The following is a 25,523-nucleotide window of genomic DNA, read 5'->3' as shown; positions in this document are numbered from 1 at the left end:
CTTCGATTGTTTTCTTACCATTCTGGCTAAGATAAAAGGGGATGATAAAAAGGGCACTTTGTTTTTGTTGATGATTACAATGCTCTCCATAAGGAGTAGTTAAGTTTTTTCTCCTACCAATCGCCATAGCTTAAGAGCTTTAGACTTTGCATCTGAATTAGGCTGTGAGCAAATCATAAGTGTAGCTACGCACAGGTCTGGTAATTGCTTGGAAATATTTTACACCGACACCCCTGGTGTTATAAAAAGTAAGGTTGGTTCTCCAGTTGGGACTTCTGATCATGCCTTGATTTCACTTATAGTGAAGACTGAGCAGCCTGTCCCTGATGTATCATACTCGTGTAAGATTTATATGAAATCTCAAGCAGTCTGGAATGGGATTTTGAGTGATCTTTTGGGCCTGAATTGGTCAAAATTGTATAGTAGTGTTGATCCTGTTGTCCCTTTGAATGAGAATCCAGTTAACATAACTGATAAGCATATCCCCTTTCATGTGTTAAGGTACTGAGGGAAGGACAAACCATGGTTCAATGATGATTGTAGACGTGCTTACTAGGAGAAGCAGGAGGAGGCCTATCATCTTTGGAAAAGTAGCAGATCAGACTTGACTCGGCTTAGAACTTTTGCTCAGAGAATTTATGCCTAACTGAGAATGAGTACAATTTAGCCTTAAGAAACCCTTTCTTGTAGAACCAAGGAATATAAGTGGTGGACTACCCTTAAATCTGCACTCTTTGGTGTTGATGCAACAGTTCCTCCTTCACTTGAACCAGATGGCTCTGTCACTCACTGTCCAAAGGAAAAGGCATCCCTTTTAGATGATGTATTTAACATTAAGCAGAGTAATGAGAAACTGTATCTTCCTCATTCCTGTTTTTCGGAGGCTAAACTAACTAGTTTAGCTTTTCTATCTCATGAAATTAAAGCTCTCTTGATGGACCTTGATGCTTATGGAGGTGTAGACCCAAATGGTATTTTTCTTTTGTTTTTTCTAAAAACTAGATTTCTTAGCTCTAAAGTTATGTTATTTCGTGCAAGTTAGCAAGAGGAGGAGCTTTTTAGCACGTTTTGGAGAATTGGTAATGTTACCTCACTATGTAAATGTGTTTGTGGTAGCTCAATTCATTCTGATTTCCTCCCAATTTCCATAAATCCCATATCTAAAGTTTTTGAACGTCTTGGTAAAACGTCTTAATAGGTTTCCGGAAGGTAATTATTTGTTCCCTATTTTGCAATTTGGTTTTCGTTAAGGCCTTGGACCGTGTGAGTCCCTTTTTACAATCTCCAATGCTGTACAGAAATCCCTTGATTTTGGTCAGGAAGTTCGTATGATTGACCTTGGTTTTAGTGCTGCCTTTGACTGTGTTAATCATGAAACCCTTGTTTTCAAACTCAAACAGTTGGGAGTGGGTGGATCTTTTCTTAGCATATTACTGAATTTTTAAGCAATAGATCACAAAGAGGTGATGTTGATGTGCACCATAGTGAGTTTAGGAATGTGATATCTGGTGTTCCTCAAGTTAGTGTTCTTGGCCCAATACTTTTCATACCATATACACATGACATGTGGTTTGGTCTAGAAAACAAGCTTGTTGCATATGTAGATCATGCTACACTTTTTGCATCAATTCCATCTCCTGAATGTAGATGTGGGGTTGCTGAATCCCATAAGCTTAATATGGCAAGGGAGAATGTGTATACAAAACATTTTGTCAAAATTCCTCGTACTTTCATAGTTACAGGGTAATTAGTAAAAGTAATTCGATAAACCAAAGACATTGTTCCCTTCCAAGAAAATGCTGTATTTCTTTTATCGTAAATTTTGATAATTATTACATTTTAATGTTAAACAAATTGTGAGCAATGGCATCTGTATAGATTCCATGAGTCACAAGATGATGTATTACGCAGATATTGCACCCTTCGCCCTTCAGTTCTACCACAAACCTTAGAGGTAGTACACGTTTGAGTTTGACCTGTGACAATCACTCGTTTTTACGTCTTTTTCTCGTATTCGGCAAGAATTTATTCATGCCAAAGAGGAAAACACAATTTCAACATCTTGCTAACATAGGGAAGAAGAAAATTATCTCTAATGAGAATGTAGAAGTGGGTAATATCGGCTAAATTAGCGGAGTTAGTGAAGGAGAGAGATGATCATGGAGTGAATGTCTCGCCTAAAGAAGCAAGATATTGAGCTAAGGGCTCTTCATTTATGATTAAATTATGATAAATAACTTTGTTTTGTTTTGTTAATATCCAAAAAGGAACATAATATTCATGATAATCATGATTATTAATATTGTCTTTTTAAAAATAAAAAGAAAAACTTTGAACGCCCTTATCTCAAAACTACAGTATACTTATTGACCTTCAAATTCTATCTTCTCCCTTAGTTTTAAAGATATAGCTTTGAAATTTGGTATATAACGTAGAAAGACATTAAAAACCAACGAGGTGTTGCCATTTTTTCCATTTTTTTTCATATTTTTATTTTTTTCCCTGATTTTTAAGGTTAATTTTTTTTTACCATAATGAAAAATTTTATATCTAGCAAAAAAAAATGGCCTTTAGAAAAAAAAAAACAATTGATTGGAGGTCTATATAGGGTAGTAATCCCAGGTCTTAATATTAATTATCAAGGGAGGAGATAGAATTTGAAAAACACTCATTTTCAGGATAAATCACCCTGGTGCCACAAAACTGGTCACAGGCAAAAATCCTATGCAGTTTGGAGATGCCCTAAGTCACTTTATAAAGTGGTATGAATGTCGAAGTCCTGTCCTTAAAAAAATGGCATTAGCTGGCCGCCCCTTAATAGAGATCTAGCTAAAATTAGTGCATAGTGCAAATTATGGAACATGAAGTTGAATCCTAACAACACTCAAAGTACTGTATGATTGCAAGTAGATCAAGGACAGTCGCTATTCAACATCCAGATCTCAGCATTGATAATGTTTCTTCAACTTTGTATGACTTAGAATTTTAGGTGTGATTCTCGACAGCAAATTTATCTTTGCAAAACACATTAGGTTTGTGTCTTCTTCAATTGCACAAAAATTGAGAGATCTGGTGGACTAGGTTATTGGCAGACCAATGCAACTCCACACCACAGTTTTGCATGTCACACATGTGTGCTGCTGGAGGAAGGTGTTGAGCCAGAGTGGGTGGGCATCGCTCTGTCAAAGTGTTGTCCACCCTAAACAAAGTCACGCCAACAGCCTGTTCAGTCTTACTACTGTCTCTCTAACACCCTCATTATTTCCTTTCTCTTCCTCTCCTCCTAGCCCTACCTAAAAAGACTATTGGCCTTTGGGCCAAGGGTGGTGGGAGAAGGCTTGGTGTAGCTGGAAACTCGACACCTGAACACTGGCAGCAGGTGTGTGATGGCCACTTTCCCTGTGACCATGACCACACAGGAACTCGGTACTGCACCTGTGACTGAGCAAGCTTTTTTAAGAGTACTGTTTCTTGACCCATCTAGGGAAGGCCCTATTAAAGGTGGACTAATTATTGGTGGTCACACCATCCCAGTCATTGGGCAGCTGCGCCCAATGAAACACCGTATATGCAGATGTTTGAAAGAAGGAATAATTACAGTAAATCGTACCTCAAAGTAGGTGCATGGAATGTTCGCACCCTTATGGATGCCAGAGAAACACACCGCCCTGGAAGATGAACAGCCTTAGTCTCAAGAGAACCTGTAAGATTAAACGTAGAAGCGGCTGCTCTCAGCGAGAGTAGAATATCTGGCGAACAGCAAATCACAGAAGTTGGGTCAGGGTATACTTTCTATGGAAAGGGAAAAACCTGAAAAACCACTGTTCCCAGGGTGAAAGCCCATAACCTGACAGTACATGCGATTAATGAAACAATTTCCGCACTGAGACTACAACTCCCATAATAAACAGTTCTTCACGCTAGTATTAGTGTACGCTCCAACATTAGATGCAAACGACCATGTCAAAGGTGCCTTGTACCAACAGCTTGACACTGCCATATCCCAAATTCCAGCTGGGGACTGTCTCTTTCTCCTAGGGGATTTTAATGCCAGTGTGTAGCGAGACCATGAACTCTAGCACAACATAATAGGAAGGCAAGGCATGGGAAACTGCAATGATAATGGCCTCCTCCTCCGTGGCCTTTGTGCTGAACAGTTCCCCTGTTCAGCACAAGCACGCAGTTCAGACTCCTGAATCGATTTAAGATCAACTAGAAACATCCTAGATCAAAACACCGTCATATGTTAGATTATGACATTGTCAGATAGTAACATAAAAATGAGGTTTTGATCACAAGAAGAATGCTTGGAGCCGATGACTGCTGGATGGACCACTGGCTGCTCATCACAAAATTAAAACTAACCATCAAAAGAAAGCCATGTAACATCCAACAAAACGAAGCCAGAAGAAGATACGACAGTGGTAAATTTAAAGATCCTGATACATCTCGAGCGTTCCAAGGAGCAATCCAGCAGACTCTACCAATTGGAGAACCTTTAATCAACGCTGAATGGACTTCCTTACAAGATGCCATCAATGAAGCTTTAAGAATCATAATCGGCCACCAAAGCAAACAGCACCAGAACTGGTTTGACGACAACGACGAAGATATTAAGTCCCCCATTAACGCCAAACAGAAAGCTCAAATAGCCCTCGACCAAGACCCTAATTCCCACCCAAAGAAGGCTTAATGTGAACAAGTAAAATCACAGGGTCAAGCAAGGCTTCAAGAAATGCAAAATGAATGGTGGCAGTAAATGTCTCAAGACCTACAAGGTTGTGCTGAGAGTAGGGACCTTAAAAAGCTTCTTTGCAGGCACAAAGAAAATTTTTGGACCAAAGCACACTTCTGCAGGGATACTCTTGGCACCAGACAACACCATTCTTACAGAAGATAAAGAGATCCAGAACTGTTGGGTAGAACATTTCAACACCTTCCTGAACAGGAACTCATCAGCCCAACAAGACTTCCTCCGAAATGTGCCACAACATCCACCCCAATTATGGATGTCCCTACCACCTACATTATAACAAATGCGCGCGAAGTGGAGGCCACAGAACCAGTCAACATTCCCACTGAACTCCTGACCACAGCGGTTTATTTCTGAAGATGTGTCTTCAGTCCCTCATACTAGAAATATGGAAGGAAAAACAGGCCCCCAATGATTGGAAAGGCGCATTCCTGTTCACCATCTTCAAAAAAGGAGATAGAAGAGAATGTGGCAATTATAGAGTGATATCCTTGCTATCAATTACAGGGAAGTTCTTGGCAAGGATCCTACTAAAAAGATTACAAATTGTAGCAGAAACAATCCTGCCAGAATCTCATTGTGGTTTCCACCCATCTAGAGGAACCATAGACATGATTTTCTGTGCTCACCAACTACCGGAAAAATAAAAAAAAACTGCAAAAACCCATAATCCTAATTTTCTACAACCTCGAAAAAGCCTTCGACAGCATACCAAGAACAGCCATGTGGTCTGTCCTCAAGTGTTTCTGAATCCCTGAGTCTTTTGTTGCAATGATCAGAGTCCTACATGATGAGATGGCAGCTAAAGTAATACACCAGAGCAACCTGTGAGCCCCCTTCTTATTCATGTGTACTAAAACAAGGATGTGTATTGGCTCCGACCCTTTTCTCTTTATACTTTGCTGCCATGCTCTATCCTATATGAAGTACCCCACAACAACCCAGTGGTTGAGATAAAATACAGATCAGATGGACGAATTTTCAAAATGGCCAGACTCAAATCTTAGCGCAACTCCAACACCATCAATGTGAGGGAACTACAGTATGCAGATGACAACGCTGCCGTAGCCCACACCCTAGCAGAACTCCAAGAATCAATGGATAGTTTCCATGCTGCCTACACGTGCTTTAACAAAGCAAAACTAAGAAATTGGCCCAGCCAAGATCGGGAAATTCCGCTAGTAATTAACATCACCATGGATGGAACCACCATTGAATGCATTAAATACATCCCATACCTGGGAAGCATCCTTTCCACCCAGAACACCTCCTCCAAAGAGATTGAAAACAGGTTACAAGCTGGCCACACTGCATATGGGAGACTATCCACCAGTGTGTTCATGAACAAAGACTTAATCACCCATACAAAGGTGATGGTATATAACGCCATTATAGTATCTACCGTTACATACATGAGACTTGGACCCTTTATTGTAGGGACCTCTAAAAACTGGAACAATTCCACCAGAAAAAGAAATGAGAGCAATAACGAAAATCAAATGGAATGACTAATGTGTCCAATACAGCAGTCCTTGAAAGAGCCGTCACCAGCATCGAGGCCATGATCGTTAAACACCTCCTAAGATGGTCTGGCCATGTGATGCACATGGAAGACACAAGACTACCAAATAAAATACTACTCAGCGAGTTAAATACAGGCAATCGCTCTAAAGGCTGCCTTATGCTTCGATTTAAAGACCAACTTAGGAAATCCCTCAAGGAAACTAACATAGACTGCAACACCTGGTAAGGTACCTCTGAAAGAGAGAAAAAAAAGATATATGATAACTAATAATAATAGCTATAAACAAACTGTATGAAAACTAGATGCTATGCTATAGACCAAGAAAATAAAAGTGATATCCAGGAAGAAAATATTAACGAAATGTAATTCCATAAATCAGGATAATAAATCTATGGAAATCTAACATTATAAGATGGCCTTATGTCCAGATTGATTTAAGGCCTGTCTCAGAACCTAATACCATCAAAAGTCAACATTGTTCCGTAACTGAAATACAAACCACGCTATTTACTGAGGGTTTTACTTTCGGCGTAGCTGAAATGACGAGCCATTAGAATTTTAACGAGGGTTAACTACCCCCCGCTAGTTAGCAGGGGGTAGGGAAGGGGTAGCTTGCTACCCCTCCCCCCCACACACCGGTGAGTTGTCTCACTTCACTTTTGGCTCGGACGAAGTACAGACGTTGTTGTTTTCGTCCTCGTTAATGACAGCCTTAATTTGTATTTTTGCTTTTTCTAGTTCTGTGTGTTTGGAAGTTGGCCTCGACCGTTTATCTACGTTATGCGCAATTGCCCTCGACTCGCTGGCCGCCCTTGTGGGACCTTCATGTCAGCGGAGAACACCGATCCTCACACCCTTTGTCCGCAGTGCCGAGGCCGACGGTGTGATAGGGAGAATACTTGCAGTGAGTGTAGGGAGTGGTCTGCCTCCTAGTGGGAGAAGTTCGGCCGTCGGCATAAGAAGAATTCCAAGAGAGACCGTTCTCCTTCAGGGGCAACCTTGAAGAAGGAAGGCTCTAAGGACTCTTCTTCCGCCGCCCGAACCTCCTCCGAAGCTCCCACTCGATCGGTCTCTTGTGAGAGACTGCCAAGTGGTAGCGCAGGCCCTAGTGGTGTTTCCCGACCTCGGGGTGCAGGAGAGGGCGTTGACTCCCTTAGCGTGGCAGCTCCCTCTTCTCCTCCGGGGGAGGATAATTTGGATTTTGATGAATATGACCAAACTGTGTCTAATAATGATTTGTTCCAGCTTTGGGCTTCCTTGGGGCTTAAGGGATCGCCCTCCAAGGAAGCCCTGTTTGACCTGATCCAGTTGGGGGCTGCGGTCAAACAGTCGCCGGTAATACCGGAGGTATTCCCTTTGGATTTTGTCGACACTGTTTTGGCCGAGCCTTCCGACGGGTCTGGTCAAACCCTTGATACTGCCCCTGTTGCGGACGTTGCTGAAGGCTCTCCTCCCACCTCCAAAGATCCTCCGAGGGGGGAGGGGAGTCCCACGGTTTCTCCTGCAGGCGGGTCTCCCTCTCGGGGGAGCGCGCTGACAGAGACTCCTCTTCGGAGGACTGATGACCCGGACGGCCTTCCTCGTGGTCGTATTCGACGTAAGGCCCGTCGGCCTCTCCGCAGCAGAGGACTTCCTTCTCCCTATAAGGGAGTTAGGAGGCGCCTCTTTGGGTCGTCCTCTCCTGTTCCTCCCCCTAAGGAGGAGCCCCCCTGTCAGGAGCAGCCCGTCACTGCAGCGCCCCTTGACCTCTCCGTGGATCGTTCGCGATCCCCTACGCCTGCCAGACCTTCCGACCTGCCTTCTCCGTTCCTGGCTGCAGTTGCGCTTTGGGCGCCTTCTCACCCTGTTATCCAACAGGCACCGATCCCTTCGGGGAAAAGGGACTCTACTCACGGTGTGGGTAAGTCCCTTGCGCGCCCACCTGCGCGTTCGCGTGCAGTAGCGCTCAAGCGCTCCCCAGAGTTACAGTCTTCGGACTTAACTCGCCAGCGCTCTCCTTCTCGCAGGTCTCCTGCGAAGCAGCGCCCTCATGTTCCTGATGTGCGCAAGGCGCACCCACGTTCTCCTGTGCGCAGCCGCGCTACTGCTCAGCCTGTTCCTGATGCGCGCCCAGCGCGCCAACGATCACCACCGCGTCCACGGTCGCCAGATCTGGACTTAGGTAAGGGTTCCATCCCTTCGCCTCGCCCACGCGCCTCTGCGCGCCCTTCTGCTCTGGCACAACAGCGAGCTAAAGCTCCTGTTCGCGAGCGTTCGCCTGCGCGTTCGTCTCCGTCCACCTCTTCAGATGTGCGCAGTAATCTTACTACGCGCCAACGATCTCCTGCGCGTCCACGCGATCACTCGCCTGTGCGCAAACGCTCTCCTGAGCGCCATCGCCCTCTTAAGTCTGATCGCCCCAGGTCTCCGACTCGCCCGCGCGACAAATCGCCTGTGTGCAGTCGTTCGCCCGTCCGTGATACGCGCCGTCGTTCTCCGGAGTACACGCGACATCGCTCGCCAACGCGCCAGCTCTCTCCACCTGGCAAACGCTCGCCAAGTCGCTCGCGACTTTTTTCGCCCGAACATTGCCGTTCTCCTACGCGCCGCCAACGGTCGCCTAGTGCTCAGCGCACACCTTCACTTACGCGATCACGCGCTCCTTCACGTGCGCGCCAATGCGACCGCTCGCCAACGCGCCATTGTGTCCCTTCGCCTGCGCGCCCACGCGCCCCCTCGCCCGCGAGCGAACGCTCCCGCGCGCATTCTTCCACACGCGGCAATGCGCCCGCGCTTCGGAAATCGCCCGCGCGCGATTCCTCGAATGCCTTTTCGCGTGAGAGCCGCCGCGATCCCCATTCTCGCAGGGATCATCAGGGCGGCCAACTGATAGGGACACGGACTTCCAGATCAGCCTCTCGATCGCCACCGCGCAAGCGTAGGATTACCTACCAGGACCAGGACCAGGAAGGATCTACGGAGAGGTCCATGCAACATTCTTTTTCTCCTTTTCAGGCAGGCCCCGTGGCGTCCACTCCGAAGGGTCAGGAGATCCCCTTCTCTCCAGCAGGGATAACTGACACAGTGTCAGTTACCCGTCAGCCTTGGTTCCGTCACATAATGAACACAGTGGTTCAGGCTGTGAAGCCTGCCCTCGTTGATTTGGGGCTTAAACCAACGGCAGACTCCTCCCCGCTGAAGAGAAGGAGAGGAGTGGACTTCGTGGCGACTTCTCCTCTGGAGAAGTTGGCTCCCAAGAGGTCGGTCAGGAGGATTCCTACGCCTTCTCCTACGCGTGCTGTTTCTCCTTCTCCTGTGGACGGGGTGGTTCCGTCCTCAGGAGAGTACAGCGAGGCAGGGTTGTGCCCCACGGCACCAATGGGAGGAACCCCTCCTCTTCGGAGAGGAAGTTCTCGCGAGGAAGCCCCCTTCCGGACCTCTTTGCTGGAGTCCTGTATTCCTCCTAGGAGGGAGCCCAAGGACTCCAAGACGATTCCTAAATCATCATCCAGGATCCATCCAGAGCCAACTAGACCCCGGGAGGACGCCCACGTATCTCCCCAAGATGAGCCTTTGGGGACCGGAGACTTAGCTGCCAGTCCGTAAGGAGGAGACCAGTTCGAGTCGGAACACGCTTTCTGGCAGGTCCTAGGCTTGATGAGGCAACTCAACAAGTTTAAGGACCCGGAGACGGCCCCTCGTGAGGGCAAGGACACGGTGTTAGACCAAGTCTACGGCACCCAGAAACCCCTCAAGTCCAGCGCAGCTTTGCCTTGGTCCAAAGGGGTGAAAGGGGCCAGGGACAGGGTCGAAGCCCAGCTCTCCGAGCTCGCCGCCTCCGGTCGTTCTTCTGCCGGGTTCAAACTCCTCCCGCCTCCTCGAGTACATCAGAGGAGGTACTTTGAGATCATGGGGGAGTCCTGTATGGCCCTTCCGCTCCACCATTCTGTGGAAGAGCTGACCAGGGAAACTCATCTCGAGAAGCTCACCGCCCTTGAGAAGGTCGCGAAGAGTGCCATGCAGGCAACTTCGTGGCTGGACGGTTAGCTGGGATCTCTGGGCATCCTATTGCGCTCTGAGGATCTGTTTAAAGAGAGCAATAGGAAGGCTTTGGAGACCTTCCTCCTCTCGGGTACGCGTTCGATCAAGTTCCTCGCTCACCAGGTTGCTAACCTGTTGGCTAACTCGATCCTCAAGCGTCGCGACGCAGTGACCGACAGGTTCCATCTGAAGGTCCCCGCCGTGGACGTCTGCAGGCTCAGGCACTCCTCCGTCACTGGGAGGGATCTGCTTGAGCCCAAGGACATAAAACGAACAGCTGAGAGGTGGAGGAGATCGAATCAAGATAATCTCCTCCAGAGGGCCCTGACATCTCAGCCCTACAAGCCTCCGGCACCTCAACAGCAACAGCAGCCTCGCAAGACACCGAAGCAGGCTCCGGCAGCTAAGACAGCGGTGTCTAAGCCGCAGCCCTTTCAAACCAAGGACAGAAGGTGCGGCAAGTCCTCTAGGGGAGGAAAGAATCCTAGGGGCAGCGGCCGTGGCCGCAAGCGCTAGGATCGGAAATCCCCCCGCGTGTCCACCTGTGGGGGGATGCCTGAAAAGTTGCGTGCACAGGTGGCAGCAACTTGGGGCCGATTCTTGGACGGTCTCTGTGATCGGCCAAGGTTATCGCGTCCCATTCACGACATCTCCACCTCCCCTGACAGCGAATCCAGTGTCACTGAACTCCTATGCCATGGGATCGGCAAAGGGGTTAGCCCTTCGGGCAGAAGTCGAGACCATGCTCAAGAAGGATGCTCTCCAGGAGGTCGACGACGACTCCCCAGGCTTCTTCAGTCGACTCTTCCTTGTAAAGAAGGCGTCTGGAGGCTGGAGACTGGTCATCGATCTCTCAGGCCTGAACAAGTTTGTCAAACAAACTTCGTTCAGCATGGAGACAGCAGACACGGTCAGACTTGCAGTGAGACAGCAAGACTTCATGTGCATACTGGATCTGAAGGACGCCTACTTCCAGATCCCAATCCATCCGTCTTCCAGGAAGTACTTGAGATTTAGCCTAGACAGCTAGATCTATCAGTTCAAGGTGCTGTGTTTCGGTCTCTCCACGGCTCCTCAGGTGTTCACCAGAGTGTTCACACAGATTTCGTCTTGGGCGCACAGGAATGGCATACATCTCCGTTATCTGGACGACTGGCTGATTCTGGCAGACTCGGAGTCGACCCTTCTTCGACACCGGGACAGGCTTCTGGAGGTTTGCATAGATCTGGGGATCATGGTAAATCTCGAGAAGTCCTCTCTGCTTCCGACGAAACGACTGTTATATTTAGGCATGATATTAGACACCGATCTCCACAAAGCCTTTCCATCAGACGACAGGATAGCAAGGCTGAGGAGGGTTGCAGAACCTTTCCTCAGGCGGGAAGAGCTTCCGGCACAATCATGGTTACGTCTTCTAGGTCACCTTTCCTCCTTGGCACGTCTAGTTCCAAACGGCCGCCTCAGGATAAGATCCTTGCAATGGCGGCTAAAGTCCCGGTGGAATCAAGGCTCCGATTCTCCGGACTCTCTGGTTCCTATAGGATCCACGGAACTGACAGATCTTCGGTGGTGGCTGAACGGCGTGAACCTTCGAAAGGGAGTGGATCTTCTCGTCCTCCCCCCGGATTTGACTCAGTTTTCGGACGCGTCAAAAGAAGGGTGGGGAGCCCACATTCTGAACCAAAGGATCTCAGGCCTCTGGTCAGAATAAAAAAAGTGCCTCCACATCAACCTGCTAGAAATGAAGGCCGTTTTCCTGGCTCTTCAACAGTTCCAACGGACCCTGGCGGGCCACTCCGTAGTGGTGATGAGCGACACCACCACGGTAGTGGCTTACATCAACAAGCAGGGAGGTACCTTTTCTCAACAGCTATCCCATCTTGCAGTAGAGATTCTGAGGTGGTCCGAAGTCTCCTCGGTCACTCTTTCGGCTCGCTTCATTCCCGGCAAGAGGAATGTGCTCGCTGACAGTCTGAGCAGAGCGACGCAGATAGTGAGTACCGAGTGGTCTTTGGATCCTCAGATAGCCAACAAAGTCCTGACTTTGTGGGGTTCCCCGACAGAAGATCTGTTTGCGACAGCCTTGAATTTCAAGCTGCCTCTGTACTGTTCTCCAGTCCCGGACCCCAAGGCTCTCTGGCAAGATGCTTTTCAGCAGAGGTGGGACAACATCGACGTTTACGCCTTCCCACCATTCTGTCTGATGAGAAGGGTGCTCAACAAGACCAGACTATCGGTCAGTCTCTCCATGACTCTTGTAGCTCCGCTATGGCATCACGCAGAATGGTTCCTGGACCTTCTGCAGCTCCTGACGGAGCTTCCGAGGGAACTCCCCCCACGACACGAGCTACTCAGACAACCACACTGCAACATCTTCCACAAAGCCGTAGCGTCGCTTCGGCTTCACGCCTGGAGACTATCCAGCGTCTCCTCACGGAGAGAGGATTTTCGCAACAGGTTGCGGACAGGATGTCTCGCCACCTGCGCAAGTCCTCTATCGGAGTCTACCAGGCGAAGTGGACAGTCTTCTGTGGTTGGTGTCGTGGGAGGGGTATCTCTCCTCTCGATGCCACTATTCCAGTTTCTCATGTATTTGCGGGAAGAAATGCGCCTTTCGGTCTCGGCGGTGAAAGGCTATCGCTCAGCCTTAAGCCTGGCTTTTAGGCTGAAAGGAGTGGACATTTCCTCTTCGTTAGAACTTTCTCTACTCATACGCAGCTATGAGCTTACCTGCCCTCAGTCAAGTAAGACCTCCTCCTTGGAACGTGGTTCAGGCCTTCAGGGCCAGGCGTCTGATCGCCACCTGTCTTGGAAGACGGCTTTCCTGCTCGCTTTGGCCTCGGCCAAGCGAGTCAGTGAACTTCATGGTCTTTCTTACGACGTCGCCCATTCAAGGGGATGGGGGGAGGTAACGTTCAGGTTCGTCCTTGAGTTTGTTGCCAAGACTCAGAACCCTGGGGTGTCAGACCCTAGGTTCGACTCCTTCGGGGTAACGAGTCTTCGTTCTGTAACAAGTGACCCAGACCATCTGTTACTTTGCCCAGTGATGAGTCTGAGGCGTTACTTGAAAAGAACAGCTGCAGTCCATCCTCATGTGCAAGCGTTATTCGTAAGCACAGGAAGTACGAAGAGGAGGGTCACCAAGAACACCATCTCGGCCTGGATCCGGAAGGTTATTCAACACGCCTTGAATCCTGACCCTCCTCCGTCACGTCGCCCTAGAGCGCACGATGTCATGGGCATCGCTACGTCCCTGGCTTTCAAGAGAAATTTCTCTGTGACGCAGGTCTTGCAAGCTGGGGTGTGGAAGCGCCAAACGACCTTCACAGCCCACTACCAGCAGGACGTGACCCACAGGAGCCTCGATACCTTCTCTATTGGCCCTGTGGTGGCTGCACAACAGCTGGTCTAACCTCAGGCTCCTTAATGGACAGGTAGCAGAAGGTTGGGGGCATTGTTACCCGGTTTTAGTCTGCGTGATTGAAAGAGTATGTCTGGCCCTTAATTCTTTCTTCATTCTCCCCTCTCTTGGGAAAAGCAGCATCCTGGTCTCTGCATAGCTGACCTCAACCTCTGCAGGTAAACCATGCTCCCTTGTGCTCCTACTATTAGCTGTAATACTGTTTGCGTCCCCCATACTCTAACGAGGTGGTATTGGGAACACCCTAGCATAGATTTCTATCTAAAGAACTCCAGGTCAACTTCCTAGGACGAGTCACAACTTCCTCCACACAGAACTTATGTAGGTCGCACGTTCGTAGCAAGCAACGGAAAGTGCGAGGTGCAGGGACCCCCTTTCTCGAGTGCTGCTCACTCGGATTTCGGGTCCCCGGGTAAAGCCAAAAGCCAGTAAGGCTGGGGACTTTCCGCCCTTCCTAAGGGGTAAGTCACCCTATGTAAATAGCGTGGTTTGTATTTCGGTTACGGAACAAATGACAAATTCGGAGATAATTTGTATTTTTCCTAACCATACAAACCTTAGCTATTTACACATATTTGCCTGCCAGCCCTGTCCCCCAAGTCAAGTCCTACCTCTAAGTGAAGTGAGACAACTCACCGGTGTGTGGGGGGGGAGGGGAAGCAAGCTACCCCTTCCCTACCCCCTGCTAACTAGCGGGGGCTAGTTAACCCTCGTTAAAAATCTAATGGCTCGTCATTTCAGCTACGCCGAAAGTAAAACCCTATGTAAATAGCTAAGGTTTGTATGGTTAGGAAAAATACAAATTATCTCCGAATTTGTCATATTTCTTGTATACATATTCGTTAACAATATTTAGAGGTTCATCCATAATACTTATTTGTAATTTCTTCATTTTCATTGAACATTATCTTAGTTTTACTCATATTCATTTTCAGTCCAATATTTCTGCTTTCTCTTTTCAAATCTTCTATCATGCATTCCATTTCCTCCTATGATTCAGTAAACAGAGCTATTTCGTTCACAATTTTTCGGTTGTTAAGGTGTTCCCCATCAATATTAATTCCTACATTTACCCAAGTTGAATTCTTAAAAACTGCTATTTGGCATGGTGTGAATAATTTAGGAGAGATGGGATCATCCCATTGAATTCCTTTCTCAGTTGGAATTTTCTCAATATGTTTATGTAGTTTTAGGATTGCATTACTTCCTGTATAGATATCCTCAAGTATTCTAACAAAAGATTCATCTATTCCTTGTCTTTGAAGGGGTTTCATTACTGCTGAAATTTTGACAGAATCAAAAGCTTTCCCACAGTCTATAACTGTCATACATATTGGTTTGTTATACTGTTGATTTTTCCATTAGATGGTTAATTACATGGATTTGGTCTGTTATTGAATACCTTCTTCTAAAGTGTGCTAGGCATCCTCCTCAACCTTCAAGTTGAGTACTGTCAAACTTTTGGCTATAAACAGTTGGTTAACTTCTGATTTTGTTGTAAGTTATTCTAAACGATAGAGTTACGTAATAAATTACCATTTTTTTTCATCCCTTGCCTCAATTAGGGAAGGGAGGCATATGGTCCTTAATCGGAATATAGAAGATAGCAATTGAGTGCATATTTGCGACCAAGTAGCATCAGCTTTAGTACCAGCATTGGTTCTCGGCTTTGTGTCATAGTATGTCTTAACGTATGCAGCATAGGTGCTGTGATGGATTCAATAGAACTTGAATCCATATATTTTCCTTTAACTCGTTAAGTCTGTACCATTTACATTGATACACTTGCCCTGGATCAGGGAGGAGAATATTTCTTTGACATTTCATTTTCATTTCCCATTTTAGCCTTCCACAGGAGAGTTGGAGACCACACATCAGTAAACATAAAAAGAAAGACTTTGTCAAAAACTCATTATCGCTTAATAACTGGTAAAATTAGCAATTAAAATTCATAATTATAGATGTGTATTTAATAAGTGTGTAATTCTTAATGTTCATTATAAATAACCTGTTAATCTTAAGATTTTTTTGTGCCTGACTTCTGTTTGCATTTCTAATTTATCAAGTATATTTTGAAGTACAGATGTTCAGTTTATATTTGACATTAAATTAAGCTTCCTGTCATAAAAAGTTAGCTAGATTCACATTGAATTTTGGACGTGAATAGAAAGGTGGGTCAAAGTTCTTAGGTTAACTGGGTGTTTACATAGGCTTCATTACAGACGCATCTTTCCATTTATATTGGAGGTTGCTTTGGTTTTCTTTACTGCACTATCAATTCCAGTAACTTGAATGTAAATGCTTGTGGAGTGATTGTCTTGATCCTTTTTTATGAAACTGCAATGTAAACTTTTATATTTCCAGTTCAGAAGAAAGTCGTATAAAGATGACAGAAATATTGGGTGAAATTGAAGATCTTAACCAAGGTAAAGATCAAAAAGGTTTTACTGGAAAAAAAATCTTGGGTAGAGGTCGGATGAGATTAACAAAACCTGTTGAGTGTACTTTGAGACCACCTGTTATGCCCTCGCCAGCTAACCATGTTTGGAGAATTCATGTTACACATGTAAGTTTCCACTTTTTTGTTATTTTATATATTTTTTGATTTTCCTCATAGTAATTGCCCTTGTATGATGATATTTATGTTTTGCAGAAGTTGGGGTACTAAAAAATTTCATTTCAAGTATGTAAATAGTAGTGGTTAGGTTGGAAAATGTACACTTTATGATTAAAGCATGAGACTAGGAATGATCCTAATCAATCCAATCTATTGAATAATGGAAATGGAGTTGCCATGAATTTTCAGTGTTGCTCGCACCAGCCATTTCAAAATGCTCACCTGCAAACATTTTCAGCTTGAAATTCCTGTCAGCAATGAATATATCTTAACGAGGTTGTAGTTAGATTAATTTATACTTGGACTTGGAAATTGCTATTTGCATAATTTGTCAATGAAACTTTATGAAGGAGTAATTTAAATGTGGTATATTTGGGCATTATGCCTGACACTGTAAGAGTTAGAACAAATCAGTTTGATTTCCCTTTAAAGATTTGACATCTTAAAATTCCTCGCATAAAGGCCATAGCCAGCCAAGTTGACTAGTATTAACCCTGGATAGGTACGCTCCTCGGACACCCCTTTAAGGGTATACTCGGACGCGCGCGACCCCGACGCAAAAAAAAATTCTTGAAAAATCAGTTTTTGCAGTAACCTCCTTTTTTCTTTTGCCAAAAAAAAATTCAAAGAATGCTTAAAACAACTGTAAAGATAAATACTACTCTTCTGCAGAAAAACTATTTATTATAAATATTTTAAAAAATTAAGTAGAAAAAAAGACCTTACATAAAAATTCATAAAAAAAAGTTTATACATATATACACAAATCCTTTAGGAATTGATTCTTGAATGTTTAGGACACATCTTGATGTATTTTGGATGAAGTCAGACCCATGGAGGTGAAGATCTGAAATGAGAAAAAAAGGGTAACTTTTTTTGGCCAAAAATATTTGTCCAAATTTCATGAATTTTTTTGGGTACCCAAATGAAATAGGAAGTGGCTAATTTTTTTAGGGAATAAACATGTTATCCTAAAATAGAAATATGTAAAAAAAAATCTTCATTATTTTGTAAATTACATTTATATCAGGGGCCATATCTAAAGGTAATTTTTTGAGTACTTAGAAATTTCGTAAAAAAATACATATATTTAATATATAATATGATATTTATGCAGGTAAAAATATACCAAAATATCACAAATTCTATAGGGAACAAGAATATATATAGATAGGGCAACTTACGCTTCGGATATGTCCACAAAATGGCCGCCAACCACACTGACTCAGACTCCCTAATCTGCCACTTGAAATGTAGGAAGGGTATGTCAATTTCAAGGTGTTATTTACTAATCTAATTATTATTGGATATGCATAAAAATTGTATGGTGGGTTGCTGGATAATTGTCGATTATTTTGCGACTATAAAATTAAAATTCTGACCCCAAAAAAATTTTTTGAAGGGAAATAAAATCGAAAAAAAAAAATGTAAAACAATATAATATTTTAGCTAAAAAAATTTGATGGTATTCAATCAAAAAAGAAGTAAACAAAATTTTCCGACAAATAAACATCTAGAGGAATCATTACTCTGTGATAGTTCCTTAGTACGTAGTAATTTTGAAAGAAATGGGAAAAAACGAAAAAGTGGCAATCGCAGGAAAATCGAACACATACCTATATATACGCCATATCTGGCTAAAAATAAATATAGGCATGGGTAGCCAGATCATCTAGAAACACTTTCCAACACTATAAAAATACAAGTTTTGCGACACTACTTGCCAATTCCTTACGGTAACATGACTAAGCAAAAAAATGCAAAACAAATAAAAAGGGGCACTCGCGGAAAAATGGCCAACATTCTAATATACGGCATTTCAGAAAAAAAAATTTCAGCCACGTACTAGGCAAACCATCAAGGCACATTTTCCGACAAATAAACATCTAAATGAATCATTACTCTGTGATAGTTCCTTAGTACGTAGTAATTTTGAAAGAAATGGGAAAAAACGAAAAAATGGCAATCACCGGAAAATTGAACACATACCTATATATACGCCATATCTGGCTAAAAAAAAGATAGGCATGGGTAGCCAGATCATCTAGAAACACTTTCCAACACTATAAAATTATAAGTTTTGCGACACTACTTGCCAATTCCTTACGGTAACATGACTAAGCAAAAAAATGCAAAACAAATAAAAAGGGGCACTCGCGGAAAAATGGCCATTCTAATATACGGCATTTCAGAAAAAAAAAAAATTTCAGCCACGTGCTAGGCAAACCATCAAGGCACATTTTCCGACAAATAAACATATAAATGAATCATTACTCTGTGATAGTTCCTTAGTACGTAGTAATTTTGAAAGAAATGGGAAAAAACGAAAAAATGGCAATCACAGGAAAATCGAACACATACCTAATAATACGCCATATCTGGCTAAAAAAAAAGATAGGCATGGGTAGCCAGATCATCTAGAAACACTTTCCAACACTATAAAAATATAAGTTTTGCTACTTCTTGCCAATTCCTTATGGTAAAATGACTAAGCAAAAAAATGCAAAACAAATAAAAAGGGGCACTCGCGGAAAAATGGCTAACATTCTAATATACGGCATTTCAGAAAAAAAAAATTCAGCCACTTGCTAGGCAAACCATCAAGGCACATTTTCCGACAAATAAACATCTAAATGAATCATTACTCTGTGATAGTTCCTTAGTACGTAGTAATTTTGAAAGAAATGGGAAAAAAACGAAAGTATGGCAATCACAGGAAAATCGAACACATACCTATATATACGCTATATCTGGCTAAAAAAAAATAGGCATGGGTAGCCAGATCATCTAGAAACACTTTCCAACACTATAAAAATATAAGTTTTGCGACACTACTTGCCAATTCCTTACGGTAACATGACTAGGCAAAAAAATGCAAAACAAATAAAAAGGGGCACTCGCGGAAAAATGCCCAACATTCTAATATACGGCATCTCAGATAAAAAAAAAGACATGCACGTGTTAGCCCAACCATCAAGGCACACTTTCTAACACATAAACATGAAAAAAAAATCAATAATATACGGCAATTCCTTACTACGTAGTAAATTTTTACAAATATTGAAAAAAAACAGAAATTGGCAAACGCAGTTAAATACCCAATATACCAATAACTACGTCGTATCTGACAAAAACAGAAGTCACGCATGGGTAGCCAGATCATCTAGACACACTTTCCAACACTAAAAAAGCAAAAGTTTTACGACACTATTTGGCAATATCTTACGGAAAAATTACTTGGCAAAAAAATGAAAAAAAATTAAAAAGGGGCACTCGCGGTAAAATGCCCAACATTCTAATATACGGCATCTCAGATAAAAAAAAGACATGCACGTGTTAGCCCAACCATCAAGGCACACTTTCTAACACACAAACATGAAAAAAAAAATCAATAATATACGGCAATTCCTTACTACGTAGTAAATTTTTACAAATATTGAAAAAAAAAAACAGAAATTGGCAACCGCAGTTAAATACCCAATATACCAATAACTACGTCGTATCTGACAAAAACAAAGTCACGCATGGGTAGCCAGATCATCTAGACACACTTTCCAACACTAAAAAAGCAAAAGTTTTACGACACTATTTGGCAATATCTTACGGAAAAATGACTTGGCAAAAAAATGAAAAAAAATGAAAAAGGGGCACTCGCGGTAAAATGGTCCTCGTGGTGATGAACGACATTTTAACTAAAAAAAAAATCATGCACATGGTAGCCAAACAATCCACCAAGACTTTCCACAACTGATAACCTATACAAGTTGCACCATTCTACGACAATTTCATAATACGTAATAACTTTGATAATTATGCAAATTACCTTAGAAGGGTAAACTCGGTCGCGCTCGACCCCGACGCGTCTCAGAAATCGGGGAAGGAGTACAGATACAGCAATGCACATCTGGACACTACTAGAGCGTGTAGGCGAGACACCTACTGCAGGTCGATCACCCACAAATTCAGTCACGGGGGTGAGTCACGTGAGAAAAACCTCTTTTGTTTTGACGCTCGGGGTCGCGGACGACCCACCGTACCGTTCCAGGGTTAAATTTCCCCAGAAAAATTTGCTCAGTACACTACTGGATGTCATTGTAGCAAAATTTTCAAAGTTTTTTGTTTTGTCTTTTTTCTTTAGATCCTCCTGAATTATTTATATATAATGTTTAAGCTTTTTCTTTTTTGCATTAAAAAAAGGACTGAACTTCCCTTTATTATAATATCAAGAATAATTCAAGAAAAGTAGGGTTGAATATTCGTTATGCTGAAAAGAGAAATAAAGTGCTCCATGAGAGGAAATTATGTACAGATTTCTAAAGAAACGGAGGAAATTCAAAGAAGACCTTCATCATATTTTATTGAAATCTCGATTCATGTTTTTGAAAACATTGAGATATATAAAAGTCCCGAATTGACTATCTAAAGTCTTTGCATGCAATATATATTTGGACAATATTATACTTCGTTTTTGTTATTCGATAATGTTTATATTATTGGCACTAAATCCTGTTTGATTTTCATCTGGGCAAATGTAGTCGTACACCTCTATAGGAGAAAATTCAAAGTTTAGTTTACTACCTCAATTTTTCTCAACTCAAATCATCCCCTTTTCTAGTCCTCCTGATTATATGGAAATTGCTTTTTTAATTTGCTATGAAAATGTACTTTTGATATCGGTAGCATTTTTAAAAGCAGATCTATTACCTCAATTGCCTCAATCAGGCCTCAGCTGTCTTTATACTATTATTGTTACTAGCTAAACGACAACCCTAGGAGGAACTGTAGGATGCTATTATCCTAAGGCTTCAACAGGAATTTTTTTTAACTTTGTTATAGCTAATATACATTAGCACTGTTCATAATTTTTATATTTTTTAAATCTTCCACAATTTGACATAATTTTATATAATTTATAAAGTTTGTATCTTTAAAACATTCAAGATTTAGCAAGTGTAAAGTCCATATCAAATCATTTTATTTTAGGTTGAAAATGCAGCAAGTTTTTGGGCTATATCAAATGAAACCCATGCTCTCAAGGATTTAAGCTTCATACAAACATGTGTGGAGACTGCAGTTTCCCAGAATACAACACCCTTCTTGGACCCGGATGACATCAATGTGGGACAAATTTGTTTGGCCCCCTTTAGAGATTTGGAATTTGTGTGCAGCTTTTACAGAGCAAGAATAGACGAAGTCATCAAAACTAGTGAAGATGTGAAAGTTACGGTAAGGATATTATTTGGAAATGCATTAAGTTTTTAAGTTTATCATTTGTAAAAGGTCTAGATTTTTTCTACTTTAATGTTCATTATATAATATAATGTAGACCCAGTACAGTGGTAGCTTTTTTGTCAACACAAATGTTTTAGGAAAACTTGAGTAGAGTGCTAGGAATTGTTTAAAGTAGTTAGTGGCACCTTATTTACCATGAAATTAGACCTGCTAAATAACAAAAGGTTTTTTCTATTGTTGATTAATTTTATTTCTTTTCTTTTTTAAAGTCTTTTGATAGAAATTAGTGTTATTGATTCTTTGCTTTACTATCAGTATCTACACCTTATTTGTCAAAGAGAATTTTCATCATCATCATCATCTCCTACACCTATTAATGCATAGAGCCTCAGTTAGATTTTGCCAGTCGTCTCTATCTTAAGCTTTTAAATCAATACTTTTCCATTCACCATCTCCTCCATATTTCATGGTCCTCAGCCATGTAGGCGTGAATCTTTCAACTCTTCTGGCGCCCAGTTAGAAGTTCGATGAACTAATCCAGGGGGGTGCAAAGAGCATGCCCAAATCATCTCCATCTACCCATCGCCATGATCTCATCCACATATGGCACTCAATTATTTTCTTTTATAGATTCATTTCTAATCCTGTCCTGCCATTCAACTCTCAATATTCTAATGAAGGCTTTGTTCTCCAATCTACAAAATCTTTTGAATATTGTTTCATCGTCATACCATGACGTGTGTCCATACTGTTACACTGATATATAGCCTGGTTTTTATATGTAATTTCAGGCAATTTGATTTCCAAATTTTACTTAACCTAGCCATTGTCTGGTTTTCTTTTTTAAATCTTTCATTAAACACCAACTCCAAAGACCATGTGTTAGTGAACATAGTTTATACATATTTAGATGATTCTACCTTGTTAATTCTCTCTCCTTCCAATGATATTTCATCTTCCATTGCATATTCCATTCTCATCATCTCTGACTTTCTTCTATTCATATTCACCCCCAACCTCATGTGATATATTATGCATTCTGGTAAAAGGATCGAAAATCCTGTGGTGTTCTGCTAATAAGGACATCATCAGCATACTCTAGGTCACCTAATTTCCTGTTATCAATCCAGTGCCATCCTTTTTCACCATCCCTAGCTGTTTTATGCTTCACCAAATCCATGAGGAGGATAAACAACATAGGTGACAACACATTCCCTTGGAGATTTTTAGCATTGTGTTTCTCTCAAACTCTAGCCTCCTGTCATGGGTATGAGACATCATAGCAATTATTAAAAAGTCTGAACCTCATTACTTAATGTAGCTGTTTTTGTTAAATTATGTAGATTTTTATGTATTTTACATATGCATAATTTCCATTTCATGGTTCATTTTAAATCTATGACCTCTGCACAACATTGCTTACTATTTTGGCAGATATAAAATCAGGTTAGCTAAGATGGTTGACCCCAGCAAAGACCTCTTTAAATTAGCCCATAGTATTGGACCTCATTTCAACTGACTGAGTCTAAAGAAGTTAGTGTTAATGACATCTATGTATGGGGTATAATAAATTTTCATCCACTGCTTGAAAATATCTGTAATTTTATATAATTTTTATAGTCAAGAGTAAAACTTGACACAAGGTGATAAACTAGAAATTGCATGGAATCTGATAGATTAATAACTTCGAGAGTTAGCAGGCTGAATGCTCAAGTATTATCACCTTTGAATCTTGGAAATGAAATAAGAAAGTTTGAAAAATTGTGATTTAGATTAAATCTTTCTTTTTTCTATATTGCCAAGTATTTTGACATCTGGTCAATGTACTTGGTCCTGAAGACTTAACAAATTGGGATCTACAAATCTAGAAATAAACATTATATACTTTTTTTTTTTTTACTTAAGGGATCTTTCTCAAACAATGGAAAACTAGTTAATGTTTATTACAAAAACTACCCCAAAAATCTAGTCGGCAATTTATGAAATATAGAAATTAAGCGAGCTGGAGTAATGACAACAAAATATAATGTGCAAAATTTTACCCAAGAAATCTTAGTTTTTCCTTAAATACTGGAAGAACTAACTTAACAACAAGTTACTCATATTTTCATATTGTAAGCTGCATGAAAATCCAATAAAAATTCAAGGATTTTGATTTTCACCCTTGAGAATTTGAATATATTAGGTAATTGATTATTTTTATTTACAATTTCATCATTAACTTTTCATTTTATTTTAAATTTTTTTCTAATGTCTGAAATAATCCCTTAAAGTGTAAAGGATGAAATTATCATTTTAATGGATTTATAAATTTACAATTATTAGTTCTTATTAGTTTTTCAGTCGCAAACATAACATTTATTCTTAATGTTGTCATGCATCTACACTAGCTTAGTTTAAGCACTAGAGCTTGATGTTTTAAAACTTGCAATTTGTTTGGAAGGATTCTTGTCACAAAGTTGAACAACAGAACATTTTTTTATTAAACGGTAAAGCATTTATAATTGTGGAGTGTTAAATACTTAGTTTAAAATCTTGATATACCCTAATAAAATCTAGTCCATGAAACTTAATAGGCTATTTTAGCTGTTTTCAGTATATCAATGATATCCTGCCACAACACTGGATTGAGATGGTCACACTGTAATTCGCAACTGAAATTACGGAAGAATAAAACTAGAATATCTGAAGAAGAAGTTGGATGACTTAATCAAATTTGTCCCTAATCCAACAAAATATTACACACACGTGTAAATTTATTTTTCTATATTTTGACTTACTTTTAGTATTGATTTGCCAAATCCTTGAAATATGTAAAAGAAGGGGTTGGTATTAACCCCTCGCTTGAACGTGTTTTCAGAAACCAAAAAGAAAGTAGTTTTCATGGGACTGAGGATCAGTCACACAACCATTTTCTATAGTAGCAGCATGCTAGTGTGTGCTCATTGTGACACATTACTGTTGGTTGAGAACATTCTGATATGCTGTTCAAAATTTGTAAATCAGCATCAGAAATACCATTTTTGGAATGTTAACTGATATTTTAGATGAATATGTAGATATACTTGCTGGGTATTAATGTAAAATTTTTGCCTTAATGAAATTTTATTAATTTTCCCTTCTAATTAGTTAATAATTTTGAATGTCCAAATAGTGTGAAATGATGAGTGAGTGGTTTTTAAAATAATATTTTTACTCCTTACATTTAAAACTAATTATTAATGAAACCCCCTGGCCTAAATTTGATAATTAAATCCAATCCTATCCGATCTAGAGTATTGTATGCATTATAGACTAAACATGTAATGCAAAAGGTTTTGTATTATGTAACGTACATAGGGGCCCACATGCAATGGATTTGCCACATTTCTAGACATGGAAGCTTTGCTTCCCTCAATATAACTAGAGTTAACTCAATAGAACTATCTGCAATTTTATCAGCTATTGAAGTTATCAAAAATATGCCTTCAAATAAATTTATGATTTACTGTGATTTTAGAATACTGAGAAGCATTTTAAAATTTCTTTTCAAACAATTTCCCTATCTAGCTAATCAAATTGTACTTCCTTATATATGAAGCTTGTAAAAATGCTGAACCATGCTCAATCCTTGCTAAATTTTTAGGCATTACATTGAATGAACATGTCAATGAAGAACTATAGTCTTCAGCTATGACTAAATCAAATTATTGTAGATGGTTGGATTTGTTGAATGCCAAGATATAATAATAAATTAAAGCACATTAACAATACTATTATTAAGGACATCAGAGAGAACATGTGAATTGGGGTTATACCTTTACAAATTGGCCACTATGGTTTAACACACATTGTATGACAACCACTATGTAAAGAATGCAATACAGTATATCTTGTTATCCGGTGATATTACGTTCTTTGCTCCCCTGCAGATAATTACATATACCATTAGGAATCTTCATTCTACTTTTTTGCT

At 41.5% G+C, this 25,523-nt stretch overlaps 1 protein-coding gene across 1 annotated transcript in view; it reads left to right on the top strand.

Annotated features, from left to right (window-relative positions):
- The window catches only part of LOC137623430 (ATP-dependent RNA helicase TDRD9-like), a 266,190-nt gene that overhangs the window by 150,905 nt on the left and 89,762 nt on the right, over positions 1-25,523 (top strand). The window contains exons 8-9 of the mRNA XM_068354264.1: positions 16,084-16,285; positions 21,320-21,562. Coding sequence (XP_068210365.1) covers positions 16,084-16,285; positions 21,320-21,562 — 445 coding nt within the window. The remainder of the gene's footprint in view (positions 1-16,083; positions 16,286-21,319; positions 21,563-25,523) is intronic.

Source organism: Palaemon carinicauda, chromosome 30 (assembly GCF_036898095.1).
Source record: "Palaemon carinicauda isolate YSFRI2023 chromosome 30, ASM3689809v2, whole genome shotgun sequence".
In the NCBI taxonomy this organism is placed as follows: domain Eukaryota; kingdom Metazoa; phylum Arthropoda; class Malacostraca; order Decapoda; family Palaemonidae; genus Palaemon; species Palaemon carinicauda.
Note: the sequence above shows the minus strand (reverse complement) of the source record. Positions and strands in the feature narration are given on the sequence as shown.